The following is a 16,219-nucleotide window of genomic DNA, read 5'->3' as shown; positions in this document are numbered from 1 at the left end:
CAATTGCCTTTTGTAAGTGTGTTCTACAGTTACAAATAAAGGTTTTGTGCTGGTACATTTTTAATTTATAAAGGTACAAACAATGTAAATGTTCCCTCAAAGGTACAACAGTGGTTTTAAGGTCCAACTGTGTACCTTAAATAGGTTTTTCCAGGTGAAAAGTTTGTATTTGTACCTTTTTTTATAATCGAATGTTTTAAAACAGAACAGTAAAATAAAAGCCTGAAGACGAGACGGGATGTGTGGAGTCAGTACAGCTTAGAAAATATAACTTCAATGGATTATGGTACAGTTATGTTCCCTGACTAAAGGTACTGAGATGTACCGTTGAGGGTCCCACCCCAGTGACAAGAGGGGTACTGCCCCAGTGACAGTTTAGTACCTTTATTTCTGAGGATGTGTGTAGAGGTGTTAACTTATGTTCACTTAGAGAATCAACAAAACATTTCATTTGACTGGGCTGTTCAAACTGTTGCATGTGACTGTAAACGCCTTGTTGTTCGTGACATCATAAAAACAATTTAAAAGGAGCCATCTTAGTTTCTGTATGTGAACTGTGTGGTCGAGAGAGTGAACTGTCCATTTTGAACCTTCGCCAGTGTTTCCACACTGTATTTACACAACATGGTTCAAAAAAACAAGGCAACCTCAGTTTTCAATCCTCTGGGCCCTTTGAATGGAACGTCTATATCAGTCAGAGTTTCTACTGTATCAGTCCACCATGAGGACATCAATACGGCAAACCAGAAGATCTCATTTTAATGTACAGAGGCGTACGTTATCTTTTTTCTGTGTAGAATAATATTAAATGTCAAACACAGTTGCCTTTCGCATATACGTGGGTCTAAGAGAGATGGTCTTCTTAGCATGAAGGGATGTCTGGATGGATGGATGGAGGTCTGCACTTCAGAAAGTTCTGTAAGGCTTCAAAACAATTCTGTTCTTTAATCAGAGGGTTTTTGGTTTGTTAGTTGTTCAAAGCAAGAGACTTTGTTTGGCTAGATTGCTTACCTCAAGCAAACAGCACCCTCTGTGGGTGAACTTCAGCTCTGCACTGTGGTCAGATGTACAAGCTAGACTACAAACATCCACAAAGACTTGTGGACACAGCTGTAAAGGACTTCAGTGGCCATCTGAGGGGCATTAAGCTACCCAGTTTTGTTGTTTTTATAAAAACAACACTGCTTTTATAAATTTTAAATATTTTTGTTACTTATATCAGCACATTTTTACCTACACCATTCATTTATGCAAAAGGACGAGGGTCCAAAGGCCTCTTTACTGTGTAAGTTATGAAATATGCTAGAAAAAAGCACATTTTCATAATTTTCTTGTGGCATAATTAATATAAATCTAACAACATTTGGAAAAATATTTATAAGGGGTACTTATTATTTTGTTGCCATGAGGCAATAATGGACCTGCAATCTGTTATACTGTATACTGTAAATGACAGTAAACCAATACACCGCCAAATATACATGACGTTATGTTTAAGTACATTTCCGTGTTTTATTTCAATACATTTTTACCTACACCATTCGTTTATGCAAAGAAATGAAGGTCCAAAGGCCCCTTTATTGCATAAAATATGAAATACACTAGAAAAAATATGCTTTCATAATATTTCTTTTTTTAAGGGTATAATTAATGTACATCTAAAAACATTTTGAAAAACATTAATGAGGGGTACTTTTTATTTTGTTGCCAACAAAGGCAACAACACACAATAATGGAACTGCATTCTGTAATACATGCAATGAGAGTAAACCAGTATACCACCACAAGACACAGCCACATTCGTCACCCCAGCAGGTAAAAAGAATGTGCATAGTGGTCATCCATGCATAAATGTTTTTAGAATACAGAAAGTCATGAAAATAATAATTATAATACTTTTTAAAAATATGGAAATTCTTCAATTCAGTTATTTATTTTCAGTCAAAATGGCCATTAAGTTATTTATTTTTCAGCATCAGAAAAAAAACAACAACAACAACAAAGTCATATATTTAACAGGTTAAATTACCCTGAACAACTAAATATATATATATTTTTTTTTTCATTATTTAGTGTGTTCACCCTTTGCCTTTATAAAAGCTTCCATTCTTTTCAGGAGACTCACTTTGAAATAAATCGGCAGGTATGTTTTTTTTTCCAAAGTTCAGTGTAAGAAGTTGGTTGTATTTTCTGCTTCTCATGATCCAAGTAATCAAACTCATTCAGTGATGTTGAGGTCTGGACTCTGGGGTGGTCAGTCCATTGTTCTGAGAGCACCATCAGCTTCTTTGTTTGATTTGCAAATGTTTACTTTTCTAACACTGTAAAATATAATTCAGTCGTTTAAGCCTAACAAAGTAAGTAACATTGAATTAGTTAAAAACATTGAATCATTTTTACAGTGCAGTGAGGTTCTTCTTGACAGCTACACATCCTTTCAGACCCATAGTGCTGAGTCGTCTTCTCACAGTGGAAGGATGGACAGAAACACCTGTGGATGTTTTCAGATCTGAAGCAGCTTGATTTTCTCCTCTCTCTCAAAGATGAAAGCTTTAAGTGCTGTTTATCTGATGGGGGCTGTTTTAGTTGTCTTTGGTTGTTAGGAATCCCATTTTCTCTAGATCTTTACTCCTGTTTTTTCACTTACATTCACTTACTTAATGACCATTATAGCTAGAAATTAAATAAATGAAGGTCCCTGACTTTTGCACAGTGCTGTATAAATACCGAATTATATACACACTTTGAGACTTTTGAGAAAGAAAAAGACTGCAGCATTATATGATCACAAAAATATACTATTTCCAAACGAAAACAAAAAAAAGTCTACTTTTGAAGTGTATTTAAGCCAAAAGTGAGAAGAAAGTACTTGTTGCAATACAGCAACACCGAGCAGTAAAGAGTTAAGATTCAACAGAAACAACACGTGGTTGTGTGTTGGTGCGTTACACTGTTGTTTGAAGTGCTGGTTGTACTTTGAACTTTGCAGGGCATCTACCTCCCTTATCAGCCGCGTGGTTAGAGATTTCTCCTGACGGTCAGACGGTCTGTAGACCAGAGACTAACGAGGATAATCTGCTTGTGTATGTGAAACTGTTTTCTTATTTCAGTGGTCTCCTGCACTGAAATCTGAGACTCAGAGTTCAGATGTCTCTAAGAGAGCAATATTAATAAACCCTCAATGTGGACAAAGTTATTGTTATTTTAGCTGTCTGCATATTGGAGCTGGAATCAATGAATATAAGCTTTAATTTAAGAGTTTTTACATCCATGTCTTAGTTCCCCCCACCCTCCTTTTCATTTGTATGGGCTCAAAATTAATATAACTAACATAATAATAAGCTAAATAGTCATTTTTAGTACTTGGTTGCGAATCCTTTGACGTCAAATGACTTCCTGAAGCCTAGAACTCATAGACATCACCCGACACTGGGTTTTTTCCCTGGCGATGCTCTGCCAGGCCTTTACTGTAGCTGTCTTCAGTTCACGCTTGACCTTCAGTTTTGCCTTCGGTCATTGAGATGGATGCTCAGTTGTATTAAGATCAGGTGATTGGCTTGGCCATTGCAGACCATTCCACTTCTTTGCCTTAAAAAAGTCTTGGATTGCTTTCGCAGTACACTTTGGGTGACTGGGCCTCATTCTCCAATATCTTCCGAAGTTTTTTCTTAAATGTGTTCTTGAGAAAGATCCTAATAAAAAGTCTACGTCAGATTCATGACGTGTTCTTAAACCTCAGAGCTGTTCGCACCTTTGTGCTCTAGAGTGTGTGTAGATCCTGTTCTTACCCTGTTAGAAATAAAGGTTCTGTGCAGGTACATATTTCATTCATCACGGTACAAACAATGTAAATGTTCCCTCAAAGGTACAACAGTGGTTTTAAGGTCCAACTGTGAACCTTAAATATGTTTTTCTCAATGGAAAATGACATAAAATGACATTATGGTACAATTATGTTCCTTGACTAAAGGTACTGAGATGTACCCTTGAGGGTCCCCCCCCAGTGACAAGAGGGAAACTGCCCCAGTGACAGTTTAGTACCTTTTTCTGAGAGTGTACCTAAGAACAAATCCCAAATAAGAAGACACTGGTGAATGTCAGAATCTTCATGAAAACTGCGTGAGTGGGTTTTTAAGAAGAAATTTCCTCTTAAGAATGCTTGGTGAATGAGGCCCAATGTCCATCTGCACTGTGAAGCACCGTCAACATGCTGGAGGGCACAGTGACTGTTGATGTCTATGAGTTCCAGACTTCAGGCAGTCATTGACTGCAAATGATTTACAACCAAGCATTGAAAATGATAATTTGTCTTGTAATATTAGTTCATACAATTACTTTTGAGCCCCTAAAAATGGGGGGTGGGTGGTATGTATGAAAGTGCTTGTAATTAAAACACAGTTGTCTGATTTGGATCCAAATACCCTGGAATTAGAGCTGAAAGTCTGCACTTTGATCTCATTTCCATTTTCCAGTTTCAACTCCAATATGCTCTGGTACACTGTACCAAATAATTATGGACCTGACTGTAGATTTACCTGTACCTTTATTCAGAAACAGCTCTATTAGCTTTACATTTTATTCATAAAGATTTCATCTCCAGGCAGCTGCTTTTGAACTGTTTTAGGCTTTCAAACATCATCAGTTCATAATTTTAATCAGGATAACTGACCATTTCTTGTTCATAAGCAAAGATAGTGACAGACCTTTTAAACAATTTATAAGCTTATAGGTACTGAAAGGACTACTGCTGTTTTTCTGCTGTTATTGTACTGGTTTTACAGAGTAACATGATACAGTAAAGAGTAATGAGATTACCTTTTTCAGGAAGTAATAAGTAAAGTAACTCCTATTACAGTTTGAGGGAAGTAATGAGTAACTTGTAATGGATTACATTTCTGGAGTAACTACCCCAGCACTGTATCATGTAGAGCTTGTGACACTATTTTGAGCTATGATAGCAGGAGAACTGGGACATTGGGCCTTATTCAGCAACCATTCTTAAGAAGAAATTTCTTCTTAAAATCCACTTTTACATACGGTTTTTATGAAGACTGACATTCTCCAGTGTTTTCTTATTTGGGATTTGTTTTTAGGTATGAACAGAATCTACACTCTCAAGAGCACAAAGGTGAGAACAATTCTCTGGTTTAAGAACACGTCATGAATCTGACGTAGACCTTTTATTAGGACCTTTCTCAAGAACACATTTAAGAACAAACGAAGGAAGATATTGGGTAATGAGGCCCATTGTCTCTTGAGCAACGTGTTTACCATGGATGCAAGGATTTCACAGCAGCCACCAGCCGGAAACAAATGTCATTGTCAGGTTCTTCCTCGCATCACTCAAGTCAGTGTCAACAACAGCAAAATTTCAAAGAACTCCCTTTGCAAAGAACTGTGTGTTTTTTTTAGTTCATTTTCTATCGATCTCTATTGAACTCAAGCTCACAGTAACACAGCAAAGCATAGTAAAACTATATCTGTGATAATCAATCTCTGTTAGTGGTGGTTCAGGTTGGGTTGGGGTTTGAGTTTCTTATTTAGCTGTACCACTCGAGCCTGCTTGGGTCGGGTCTCAAAGTTGCACTATGTGTCAGGCTTGTGCTTCAATTTTATATCTTTGCTAACCTGAAATTCTGTATATACTATTTATTAGTAACATTAAACAGTCAGTGTTACAGTCACATTTGAGCATTGAGCGAATTCTGGAAATGTTTTTCTGCTGATGTAACTATAATTCCCATTCAGGTGTTCAAAATGTGTCTCAAACTTGAAGGCTGGACATTCCATAAGCTGGCATTTAATGGCAATGGTGCCGTTGATTGCTTGGAGAGTGCACTGTTTCGTGGTAGAGGTCATTTTTATGGTATCGGATGGTCTGGTGGAGTCAATCATATGTTGCGACATAAATTTGGAGCTGTTTACACAAACAAGCTGTTCCTTGTCCAGCGAGGTCAGGCTCATTCCTTTGAGAGGCTCAGGACTAGCGCAATGAATTTGACTCAGATCCTCCATAGAGTTGCTGCTGTAATTCAGCCATTCATGGAGGTACTGCAGGTCACAGTCGCAGTGCCAGGGGTTTCCATGGAGCTGCACCAAACCCTGGAAGTCTAAGGGGTCAAAAAAGCCATCCGGCACGCTTTGCAGACTGTTCCCAGAGAGATAAAGCTTGGATATCATTTCCTGATCCTTGAATAGATCGGCCTCTAGTGAGTCTAGATTGTTTACCTGCAAGAGAATTACTCTGATCAGGAATAGTCCTCTGAAGATGGTAGCAGGTAGCATTATAAGCTGGTTCTCGGACATGTCGAGATGCTGTAAGGAGGTAAGATTTTGGAATAGCTCTGCAGGAAGAATGGATAGCTGGTTCTGGGACAAGTCCAGGTCAGTCAGATGCTGAAGGCCTCCAAATGTGCTTGAGGAGAGCTGGGCCAGGCCGTTTCCTTTGAGCGTGAGCTTCTTCAGCGAGGAGGGCAACATTCCAGCACTCAGCTCTGCAATCCTGTTGTCTTTGAGATTCAGTTCCTCCAAGTTGTTTAAGTGGGCAAACATTTCTTGAGGGAGCCAGGCGATCTGGTTGCCCTGCAGGGAGAGTGTTTTTAGCTGGGGGTTACCACTAAAGGAATAAGGAGACAGAGAAGAAATCTTGTTCAAGTCCAAATCCAATGTCTTCAGCTTACTCAGCAGACTGAAGTGGTCCGCGTCTATTGAATCAAGACAGTTGAGGGACAGGTCAAGCTCACGGAGGTTGTAGAGGTTGCGGAATACAGTGCCAGATACAAACCTAAGGGAGTTTCCTTTCATGTGCAGCTTCTCCAGCTTCTGCTGGAAGTCAAAAATGCCTGGCGCTAAGTATCTTAACTTGTTGTTGTTGAGGAGAAGTTTGGTGAGGTTGGCCAGCTTCTGGAATGTCCCAACTTCTATGCTGGTGAGAGGGCTCCCACTGATCTCCAGTTCCTTCAGACTGACCAGTCCATCAAAGGCAAGGGTTGAAATCATGTGAATCGGGTTGTTGAGGAGCACAAGCTTGGTCAGTTGGGGAAATTCTCTGAAGGTGACTGCTCCCATGCCAGATGCCACAATAATTAGAGTTTTCACCCGTGAGGGGATGTCCACAGGTATGGCCATCATTCGATCATCCGAGCAAATCATGGTTGTCACAGAGAAACACTGGCATGGAGCAGGGCAGCAGGTACTGGGACTGCGCGAGGCACTGTGGTAGCCAAGCTGGACCAGGAGAAGAAAAGCAACAGCATATCCACTGATCACTGTCCCCTGGGAAGACAAGAGACAGATTAGCATACGAATAAAGGCAGTGTTCACAACATCATCATGTCTTGAGGTTGACATTAGTCTGTTTTGTTGAATTTGATGCGTTTAAGTGATGTTTATGAGCCAACATTAAACATGTAGTACTCGTATGAGGACAGTGGGACTATGTTCTTATAAAATGTATGCATTGTCATAGCACAGCAAACAGATAGTAGCTGAAAATACCATATTTTACAAGTCACTTTATGATGGTTTTGGATTTTAGTTTATGTTATGTTGCGTAAAATGATATTAACACTGTGCATATCGCTGCTGTCGGACCAAAACCTTGTATCTCCAAAATGGTAACTTTACAGGAGAAGGAAAAAACCTACTTTGCTTTTAATGTAAGTCAATGGAACCAGACGTTTTTCAAAGTAATTCTGGGCCATTTCTTTTGGCCCATTCATCTTGTAATTTACACACAATATAAAGGAGAGTAGGTATTTTCAAATTATGTCAACAGCAGAGATATATTGTATGAAATGAAGTTTCTCCATTCACAGATGCACACAGAGGCTCCTTGAATACTAATAGTTCTAACTTCCTGAGAACTTTCAGCCTGTTAAACTATGAGTGTGAGTTGTAAGCCAGGTTCATGAGGTGCATACGACACAAACACATGACAAAACAGCTGGACAGCACATACATCAGCATCAAGCACATCAGTCTAGAGATAAACAACACAAGACCCTGCAGAACCCTGTCACAATTAGCAGAGCATCTGACACTAATATACACCAATATACACCGATTGCCAATATACACAGAGCTGAAAGATCATAACAACCAGAATATTCAATACGTGCAGAAACATTTTTTAGACTATAAACGTGAAAATATTGTAGTATAACATTATCAAGGGTCTTTGGGGATCCTCACCAAACAGGCCTTTATTCTAATTTAACATGAATTATCCCCACTTGACTCATTTTGCAACACCAGTTATCTCAAACAGATTTAAAATTAGCCCTTCAACTTTATTTGGAAGCTGTCTTGCATTAGTTGAAACTTTCAGTAGGAAAAAAAAATTGGTCAAATATTTTAAATCAGGAGGTAATTTTGCCTAACAACAGCCACTCAATTGGTCAAGGGGGTTTTCAGCATCCAGAGCCAGTATTGTTCTGCACTGCTGCAGTGCACAACCTGAGAAATAGTTATATATTGTTAGGGTGGCACCCCAGCACCGATAATGGATGAAATGGAGTAAAAATTGCATAGTTAGCCAGTGCTAGAAGTTACAAGAAGCAAAGAGAAATTCAATAATGCACTAAACAAAAAGGTGCAGGTCCTAGGATGATACATCGATTTACTCAAGTATCTTTTATTAAATTGGTTAAATTATGAAAGTTGTACCCACTAAGCACCGTTAAGCTATATGTCTATTAGTATTAGACAAAGCCAGATCAGATTACTGTAGTAGAATTCCACAGAAAAAAAACAGTCCAAGCAATAACTGTCAAACATTAACCATCTCATCAAACTATAAATATATATATATATATTATGTAGTTTCATTATGGAACTCCTCAATACATCAACTATAAGATCCTAAATATTTAAAATGTATCATCCTAAAAGCTCCAGATTAATCATCCAGATTAAAGATTAAATGCTCAGTTTTCTGAAGAATCATTCAGAGAAATATGTACATTACTTACCTGCATGTTATGAATTCACTGTATGTAGAAATCAGGGAATGTGAAGCTTTGAGGTTTCTCAGCAGCTCGAACAACAAAGCTGTGTTTTTGCTTGCTTTGCAAAAGTAACATATTTGCTATTGGTCATTCACTCCCTGACATCACACCGCTTGACGGTAAGACGTTGCAAAATAGTTTACCCAGTTCAACTCTTTCAAAGTCAAACACATGCAGAATGTAGCGTTTGATTATTAGAAGGGTTTATTTGTGTTGTTGTGAAGGAACTGTGTTTGTAGTTCCTCTCATGTTACTAATCAATAGAGCAAGTCTCGCTATTATAGTCTACACTGACATGTCACTTCATTAGCAACACCTAATTAATGTGTGCTGGGGGCAGGGATGGATTCTGGCTGAGCCGGTGAGGGCCAGTGCTCAGGGGCCTCTGACTGCTGGGGGCCTCAGACCCAAGTCTTGAGATGACTGAAATACTTGGGGTAATCCACTGCAGAAAAAAACATGAGATGAACAAATAGTCATAGAAAATGAATGAAATAAATCCAGAATTTGTTCTCAGGTTCTGTGTTATTATAGATTCATGGGATTTGCTTTTCAAATTCGACGTTTTAGATGATGTGTGACATTAGTGTTTGTTCTTCGGTGCATATAGTCGCTGTCGGAAGAAAAGGTCATACCTTTAAACGGTTACTTTATACACACACTATCTAAGCCACTTATCCTCCTGGGTTGCTGGAGTCTAACCCAGCGGTCATTGGGCATAAGGCAGGAAGCACCCTGGACAGGCCGGCAGTCCATCACAGGGCAGACACACATTTATATACATTCACACCTAGGGTCAACTTAGCATCTTAAATTTGGCTGACTGCATGTCTTTGGGCTGTGGGAGGAAATCCACGCAGAAACCTGGAGAACATGCAAACTCCACACAGAAGGGATCCTGGTTGCCCGGCCGGAGATTCAAACCCAGGCCCTCCCTGCTGTGAGCTGACAGTGCTACCCACTGCGTGCCAGTTTAGTTGAATATACAGTAATGAGATTGCTTAAGATAAGATAATAATAATAAGGTAAGTAATTTCAAGCAATTCTTATTGGTCTATTTATGAAATTTGTCCACAATTTAAAAGGCAGCTGGTGTATTCATATTAAATAAAAAAAAAGTATAAAAATGGAGATAAAAGGTTTTTGTTCCAACAGTGACACTATGTTTCTTATGTGTTGTTGTTAAGTTTTGGAGGGGCCTGACAATGATCTGTCGCTAGCTGGTGACCACAGGCCTGGTCTTGCTTGGATATTTTTGATTTTTACGTAGTAGATCTGTCTCAACATAAGGTCTATGATATGTAACTGTGCACTTAGCAGCCCTATAAGGTACATGTCCCTTCTTTTTCTAATTATTTGTTTGTTTTTGTTGGGTTTTATTTTTCATTTTTACCAAATTTCCCCCACTATTGTCACCTCAAGTTGCACCCACTAGCTAGGCCTCCTGCCATCACATTACAGACATCTGCACTGTCTTGCATGGGTGATGGGGAGAGGGAGGACCTCCCCAGCCACCCAGAGACAGAGAGGGGCCAATCATGGTCTCTTGGGACACGGATAGCTGTAGGATCAAACTCACGATGCCCCCTCTCCCCCGGGGAGAGGTGGGGTTTTAACTCCTATACTGTTGTGTCAGTTAAACTGCACATTCAGTCGTCGCAAGGAAATATTATTTATGGACTGGTTCTAAACTGGTGCAGCCCATTCCAGGACCAGAGCTTGACCTCATTTCAATTTTTAACCTCGAATAACTACTGTTCCATGATATGTTCCATTCTAGAAATGACCGCAAGGTGGCGACAGAACACAAGTTGTATGGGTGTAGGACGTGGGCCCACCCCAAAAGGTGAGAGGATGCTCAAGTAGAGTGCTGAACAGTTGGCAGTCATTCAGACAGCAGTCCCTCTCCCGCAGGTCTGCCAAACACCTAACAGGACTTTCCTCTTTGATTTCTTCTCTTTTCTGGGAGACTTCGAACTTTAGACCAGATGGCCAATTCTGGGCTTCAGCTTCTCGGATATATTTTGGCTTTTTTAGGATTTGTAGGTTTAATAACCTCCACGACCATGACGGAATGGAAGATGTCGTCTTATGCCGGGGACAACATCATCACAGCACAGGCTGTGTACGAAGGACTGTGGCAGTCATGTGTGTACCAGAGTACTGGTCAATTACAGTGTAAAGTCTACGACTCATTGCTACAACTGCCAAGTAAGTTCAGTTTGTTTGTTTGCTTTTGGAATTTATAATTTAAAGACATTATCAAATCGAGTTCAAATTTGGATGAATGTCTCAATAAACAAAGTATTGTATCCAAAAAGTAGTTTTTAATTAGCTACTTTCTCTTCATGTATCTTCTGCTGCTTAGAATTATTATTACATGTTTGCCAGTTCATTGTTACGTTAGATATTTGCAATTGGCCTACATGGTTAAACATTTCATTTCGGCAGTTTGAGAAGTTATAACTGTTATGAAAAGCATATTAAAATGCACAAATCATAACCTATGTAATAATATCTCTTTATATGGATACTGCAAGCTCTTCCCGCATGTTTTTCTACAAACCACCTTAAAGGAACTCGACTCCCTCTCTTCTTTCTCATCATGCGGGCTGAGACAAGTTCGGCCAATGCCTCGAATTCCTGAGCTGATGTTTAGCAGAGTAGAAAGTCTCACTGAGCCCAAAAACAGCAGCAAATCTATCAGTAGGAAACAGTATGAATTAAATATTTTTTGTTTAGGACAAAAACACGAAACAAAGATGCCTCAAACTCAAAGTTAGGCTTGCTAGAAGTGGCTTTGTGGTCAGTTTGTTAATTTAAAGGCAAGTCGTATCATTAGTTCAACAAAATTAGATACAACTTTTTCTAATGCACTTTAAAACCCCAGTGACTGACTGCCAGACCAGCTCCCTGTGACTAACTCTGAGTTCACTAGAGATCATGTTCACTATAGTAGTGTAGATGTTATGGGGGGAGGAGGTTTATTTGAAACGGTCTGTGGTTGTGAAACTGTAAAGTGGCCTGAGAGTTACACCCACTCTAGACTGAAGCCTTAACCTGGAAACTCAGGGAGCTTCATTCTAGAGTTGTAAACTGAAACCTTTTGGCACATAGTCACATATACTGGAGTGCACTGACCATCATAGAGGGGCACAATCTGACCAAATGACCACATATAGTGGGTGGGTGGATAGATAGATAGATAGATAGATAGATAGATAGATAGATAGATAGATAGATAGATAGATAGATAGATAGATAGATAGACAGACAGACAGACAAATAGATAGACAGACAGATAGATAGATACATAGATAGATAGATAGATAGATAGACAGACAGACAGACACACAGATAGATAGACAGACAGACAGACAAATAGATAGATAGACACACAAATAGATAGACAGACACACAAATAGATAGACGGATAGATAGATAGATAGATAGATATATAGATAGATAGATAGATAGATAGACACACAGATAGATAGATAGACACACAGATAGATAGATAGATTGATTGATTGATAGACAGACAGACGCACAAATAGATAGATAGATAGATAGATAGATAGATAGATAGACAGACAGACACACAGATAGATAGATAGATAAAATAGATATTTTTTGTGTAAACGTTTCTGGTTGGTTATTGTTGTATATGTATTTATTATTAAACGACACAGGGTTGAAATAACTCAAATTAAAGCCTTGTTTCTCCTCTTTCTCTCCTGCAGTGGAGATACAGGCTGCCCGAGGCTTCATGTTGTCAGGGATCCTTCTGTGTGCCATCGCCATCCTGGTGGCTGCTGTGGGCATGCAGTGCACTACGTGCCTGGCTGACAGCCCGGAGCTCAAAAACAAAGTGGCTCTGGGCGGAGGGGTGATCTTCATCATCGCAGGTGGGCAGAGACACTCTCTTCCACAACTGCTCTAAGATCATAAGATAATCAGAACAGCACAGCAGAATCTCTTTTTACAAACTGTACCAGTAACAAGATTAAATTGTTTTTATCCTTTAATCATTCTTTTATTGTTCACTTTCTCATAAAAACATACTCTTTTCAGTTTACACCATGTTATAAAAGGATACTGGAGGAAATGTGTGCTTCTGTAATAAGACTGTAATAATGGCCTCCCATAAGTTTCCATGAGGCATAGATCAGGACTGCTTTCAGAAACCTGTCTTATAAACCTGCCGTACACTGCAAAAAATGGTGTCTTGGAAAGTGAAATGATCTTAAATCTAGTCGATATATCTAATATTTCTCACGTTGAGATTGCTGTAAGCTTATTATAAGATTAATTAACCTATTTCCAGACATTTTCTATGTGTTTTGAGTCTTGTTTTAAAGTAAAATAAAAAATGGGAATTTGAATTTCTGCAAAGTTCAGTGGTTGAGATGTTAATGGGGTCATCCAGAGTGGTTTGGTGTGAAATGGTTCAGATTTCTTTACAGTGGTGGTGATGGGAACCAGGGGTAACCATGACTACAACACAGATATAGCCATTTTATTTTCCATCCAAAACCCCTAGTGAACCTAGACATGTCTTCTAAGCTTTATATGGAATGTTGATGATGGTCGAATAGTGATGAATCTGAAATATTAAGTTTCCTTCGGGGACTATTTTGCCTCACAATGCCATGCATATTATGTATCCCTCCACCGTTTAAGGCTGAAATCTTCTCAAAACTACCGCAAAACAATGTCTCTGATATCAGGCAGTTTTTTTTAAGTAATTTTTTTTTAAAAATTGCTTGAAACAAGTAAAAACTGAGGTAATTTTGCTCAGTGAAACCACTTTAAACAAGTAAAAAACATCCAGAAATAAGTTTACTAATCTTATATTTTTCATACAACCCATACATATCTAACATATTAGATATTTAAACAAGATTTAAGAAGATTTCTCTTGTTAAGACATATTTTTTGCAGTGCAGAGATAAAATGTGCACATTTTATGGTAAGAGCTGTTAAAGAAGAATGTGTGTAAACTTGTCTGAGGCTGCTCTGCTGTTGTTTGAATGTGGGTCTGCGTTTCTGTACGTCATCGCTTTACACTTCCCTCCCTCTTCCACTACCCTCCCCCTTCCACTTCCCTCCCTCTTCCCTCTTCCACTTTCCTCCTGGAGAACTGAAGCTAAAGTGGCTTAATGTGGCTTCTTTTAATCAAGCTATTAAAAGCCAATTCATACAAAAACCACAGGGCATGTTTTTATTCTTGTAGTTGTATAAGATGTTTTGGAATAAAACTGGATATAGTTCAGGAAGCCAATAGAAGCCAATGGGGACAGGACAAGTCTTACTGTTCATGATTGGCATGATTATTACAGTGATACAGTCCTGGTGATGAGTTTTGTAATGCTTGTTGTGAAGAATGGATGCATTAGCTGAATTTCGGTCTTTCTGCAGGTGTCTTAGCCTTTGTTGCCACTATCTGGTACGGCGACAACATCAGACGACAGTTCTTCAATCCTTTTACCCCGACTAATGGAAGGTGAGCGGCTTGTTGAGATTTTGAAGTTCTGCTATCATTTCAGTGCTTTAATTGAAGGCACATTGTTCCTAGTTCAATATATGACTGTCTCTATTATGTTATACACCAACTGGCCACTTCAGTAAGTACACCTCCTCGTATTTACACTCACTGTCCATTATCGGCTCCACTTACTATATAGGAGCACTTTGTAGTTCTACAGTTGCAGACTGTAGTCCATCTGTTTCTCTGCATACTTTGTTAGCCCCCTTTTACCCTGTTCTTCAGTGGTCAGGACCCCCATGGACCCTGACAGAGCAGGTACTATTTGGGTGGTGGATCATTCTCAGCACTGCAGTAACACCGACGTGGTGTTGTGTAGAACTACAAAGTGCTCCTATATAGTAAGTGGAGCTGATAAAATGGACAGTAAGTGTAGATATAAGGTAGGTGTACTTACTGAAGTGGCCAGTCGGTGTATATTTTCATCATTTCATTCTCCCATGTGAATATAAAGCTTATTAGCTGATGGGATTTAACCTACATTCTTAAAAATAAAGGTCCCAAAAAAGAAGAACCACTTTTGGTTCCCTGAAGAACCTTATTTTTGTTAAGAATTGTTTTGTTAATTAGATATTTAAGTGTGAAAAATCTTATTAATGCTTAAAATAACTTTCGTTTAAGAATAAGTCTAAAAATTGTAAGTAGATGAATAAATAAGTTTTTCCTAGAACCGCAATTCCAAGCCAAGAACCGCGTAGGACCCTTTGAAGAGTGTAGTTCCGAGCTGGTTCAGGTGTACTCTGGATGGGTGACTGGGTGCTATATGATTAAAAGCCTTGTTAAAGGACTGAGAGCTGAACGTTGTTGTTGCTCGTTGCAGGTATGAGTTCGGCAAGGCCCTGTATATCGGCTGGGGAGCGTCCGCGCTGGCCGTTATCGGGGGCAGTCTGCTGTGCTGTAACTGTGGAAGTAAAAGTTCTGGAGGTGGAGCAGCGCCACGTTACCCACCTGCCCGTACCAGCCAGCCCAACCCCTCTGCCAACTACGTCTAACACTCACTGACCAGTCCAGTGAAGAAACGGGTATCATCAGGAACAGCACTGCAGGGAAAATGAGCTTAGCGGGACCTGGTTTCTCACCACTGTTGTCTATTTTAACCCCTCAAACTCTGAGGGTCAGTATGTCTGTCCACACTTCAACTGGTCAGTCTCACTACATCTCATCACGAGTCAATAGTCAGGAACCACCTAAATGTCTGTCAGAGGCTGTTAATGTTGCTTAATTGTGTTGGTCCAGTGGGTGTGTCTAGGACGCAGTTTACTCTCAGGGTCATTTCTGGACATCTGTTGGCCTTAAGCAACATCACCACCCCAGTCATATCATTCTGTATTCAAGAACGAAAAGCAAATTAATATTCCATACATTTTGATCTCAAAAAGGAAAAAAAAACATACATACACTCTTAAAAGATGGTGCTTCAATGGTTCTTTAGCAAAGTAAATGGCTCTATATAGAACTACGAACACTCAAAGAACTCTTTGTATCATGGAAGCGTTCTTCAAAATGTCCTGTAGATGGTTCAATAAAGAACCATCAACAATAAAGGGTTTCTATATAGCATCTGAAAGGGATCTTCTATTGTTACAAGAAGAACTCTTTTTGGTGCCATATAGAACCATTTTCAGAAAGGTTCTATATGGAAACATTTACAGCACATTCTGAA

General features: G+C 39.2%; 2 protein-coding genes across 2 annotated transcripts; one reads left to right on the top strand and one right to left on the bottom strand.

Moving 5' to 3' along the window:
* The first annotated feature begins 862 nt into the window (after positions 1–862).
* Positions 863–15,935, top strand: cldn1 (claudin 1). Its single transcript, XM_036596333.1, has 5 exons — positions 863–918; positions 10,789–11,219; positions 12,752–12,916; positions 14,430–14,514; positions 15,377–15,935. The coding sequence occupies exons 2-5, from the start codon at positions 10,997–10,999 to the stop codon at positions 15,546–15,548; spliced, it is 645 nt and encodes a 214-aa protein (XP_036452226.1). The 5' UTR covers positions 863–918; positions 10,789–10,996; the 3' UTR covers positions 15,549–15,935.
* Positions 5,635–9,113, bottom strand: zgc:153913 (carboxypeptidase N subunit 2). Its single transcript, XM_036596332.1, has 2 exons — positions 8,973–9,113; positions 5,635–7,275 (listed from the first exon to the last, which is right to left on the bottom strand). The coding sequence occupies exons 1-2, from the start codon at positions 8,976–8,978 to the stop codon at positions 5,662–5,664; spliced, it is 1,620 nt and encodes a 539-aa protein (XP_036452225.1). The 5' UTR covers positions 8,979–9,113; the 3' UTR covers positions 5,635–5,661.
* Positions 15,936–16,219: the final 284 nt, after the last annotated feature.

The sequence above is a fragment of the Colossoma macropomum genome, unplaced genomic scaffold (assembly GCF_904425465.1).
Source record: "Colossoma macropomum unplaced genomic scaffold, Colossoma_macropomum, whole genome shotgun sequence".
Lineage (NCBI taxonomy): Eukaryota > Metazoa > Chordata > Actinopteri > Characiformes > Serrasalmidae > Colossoma > Colossoma macropomum.
Note: the sequence above shows the minus strand (reverse complement) of the source record. Positions and strands in the feature narration are given on the sequence as shown.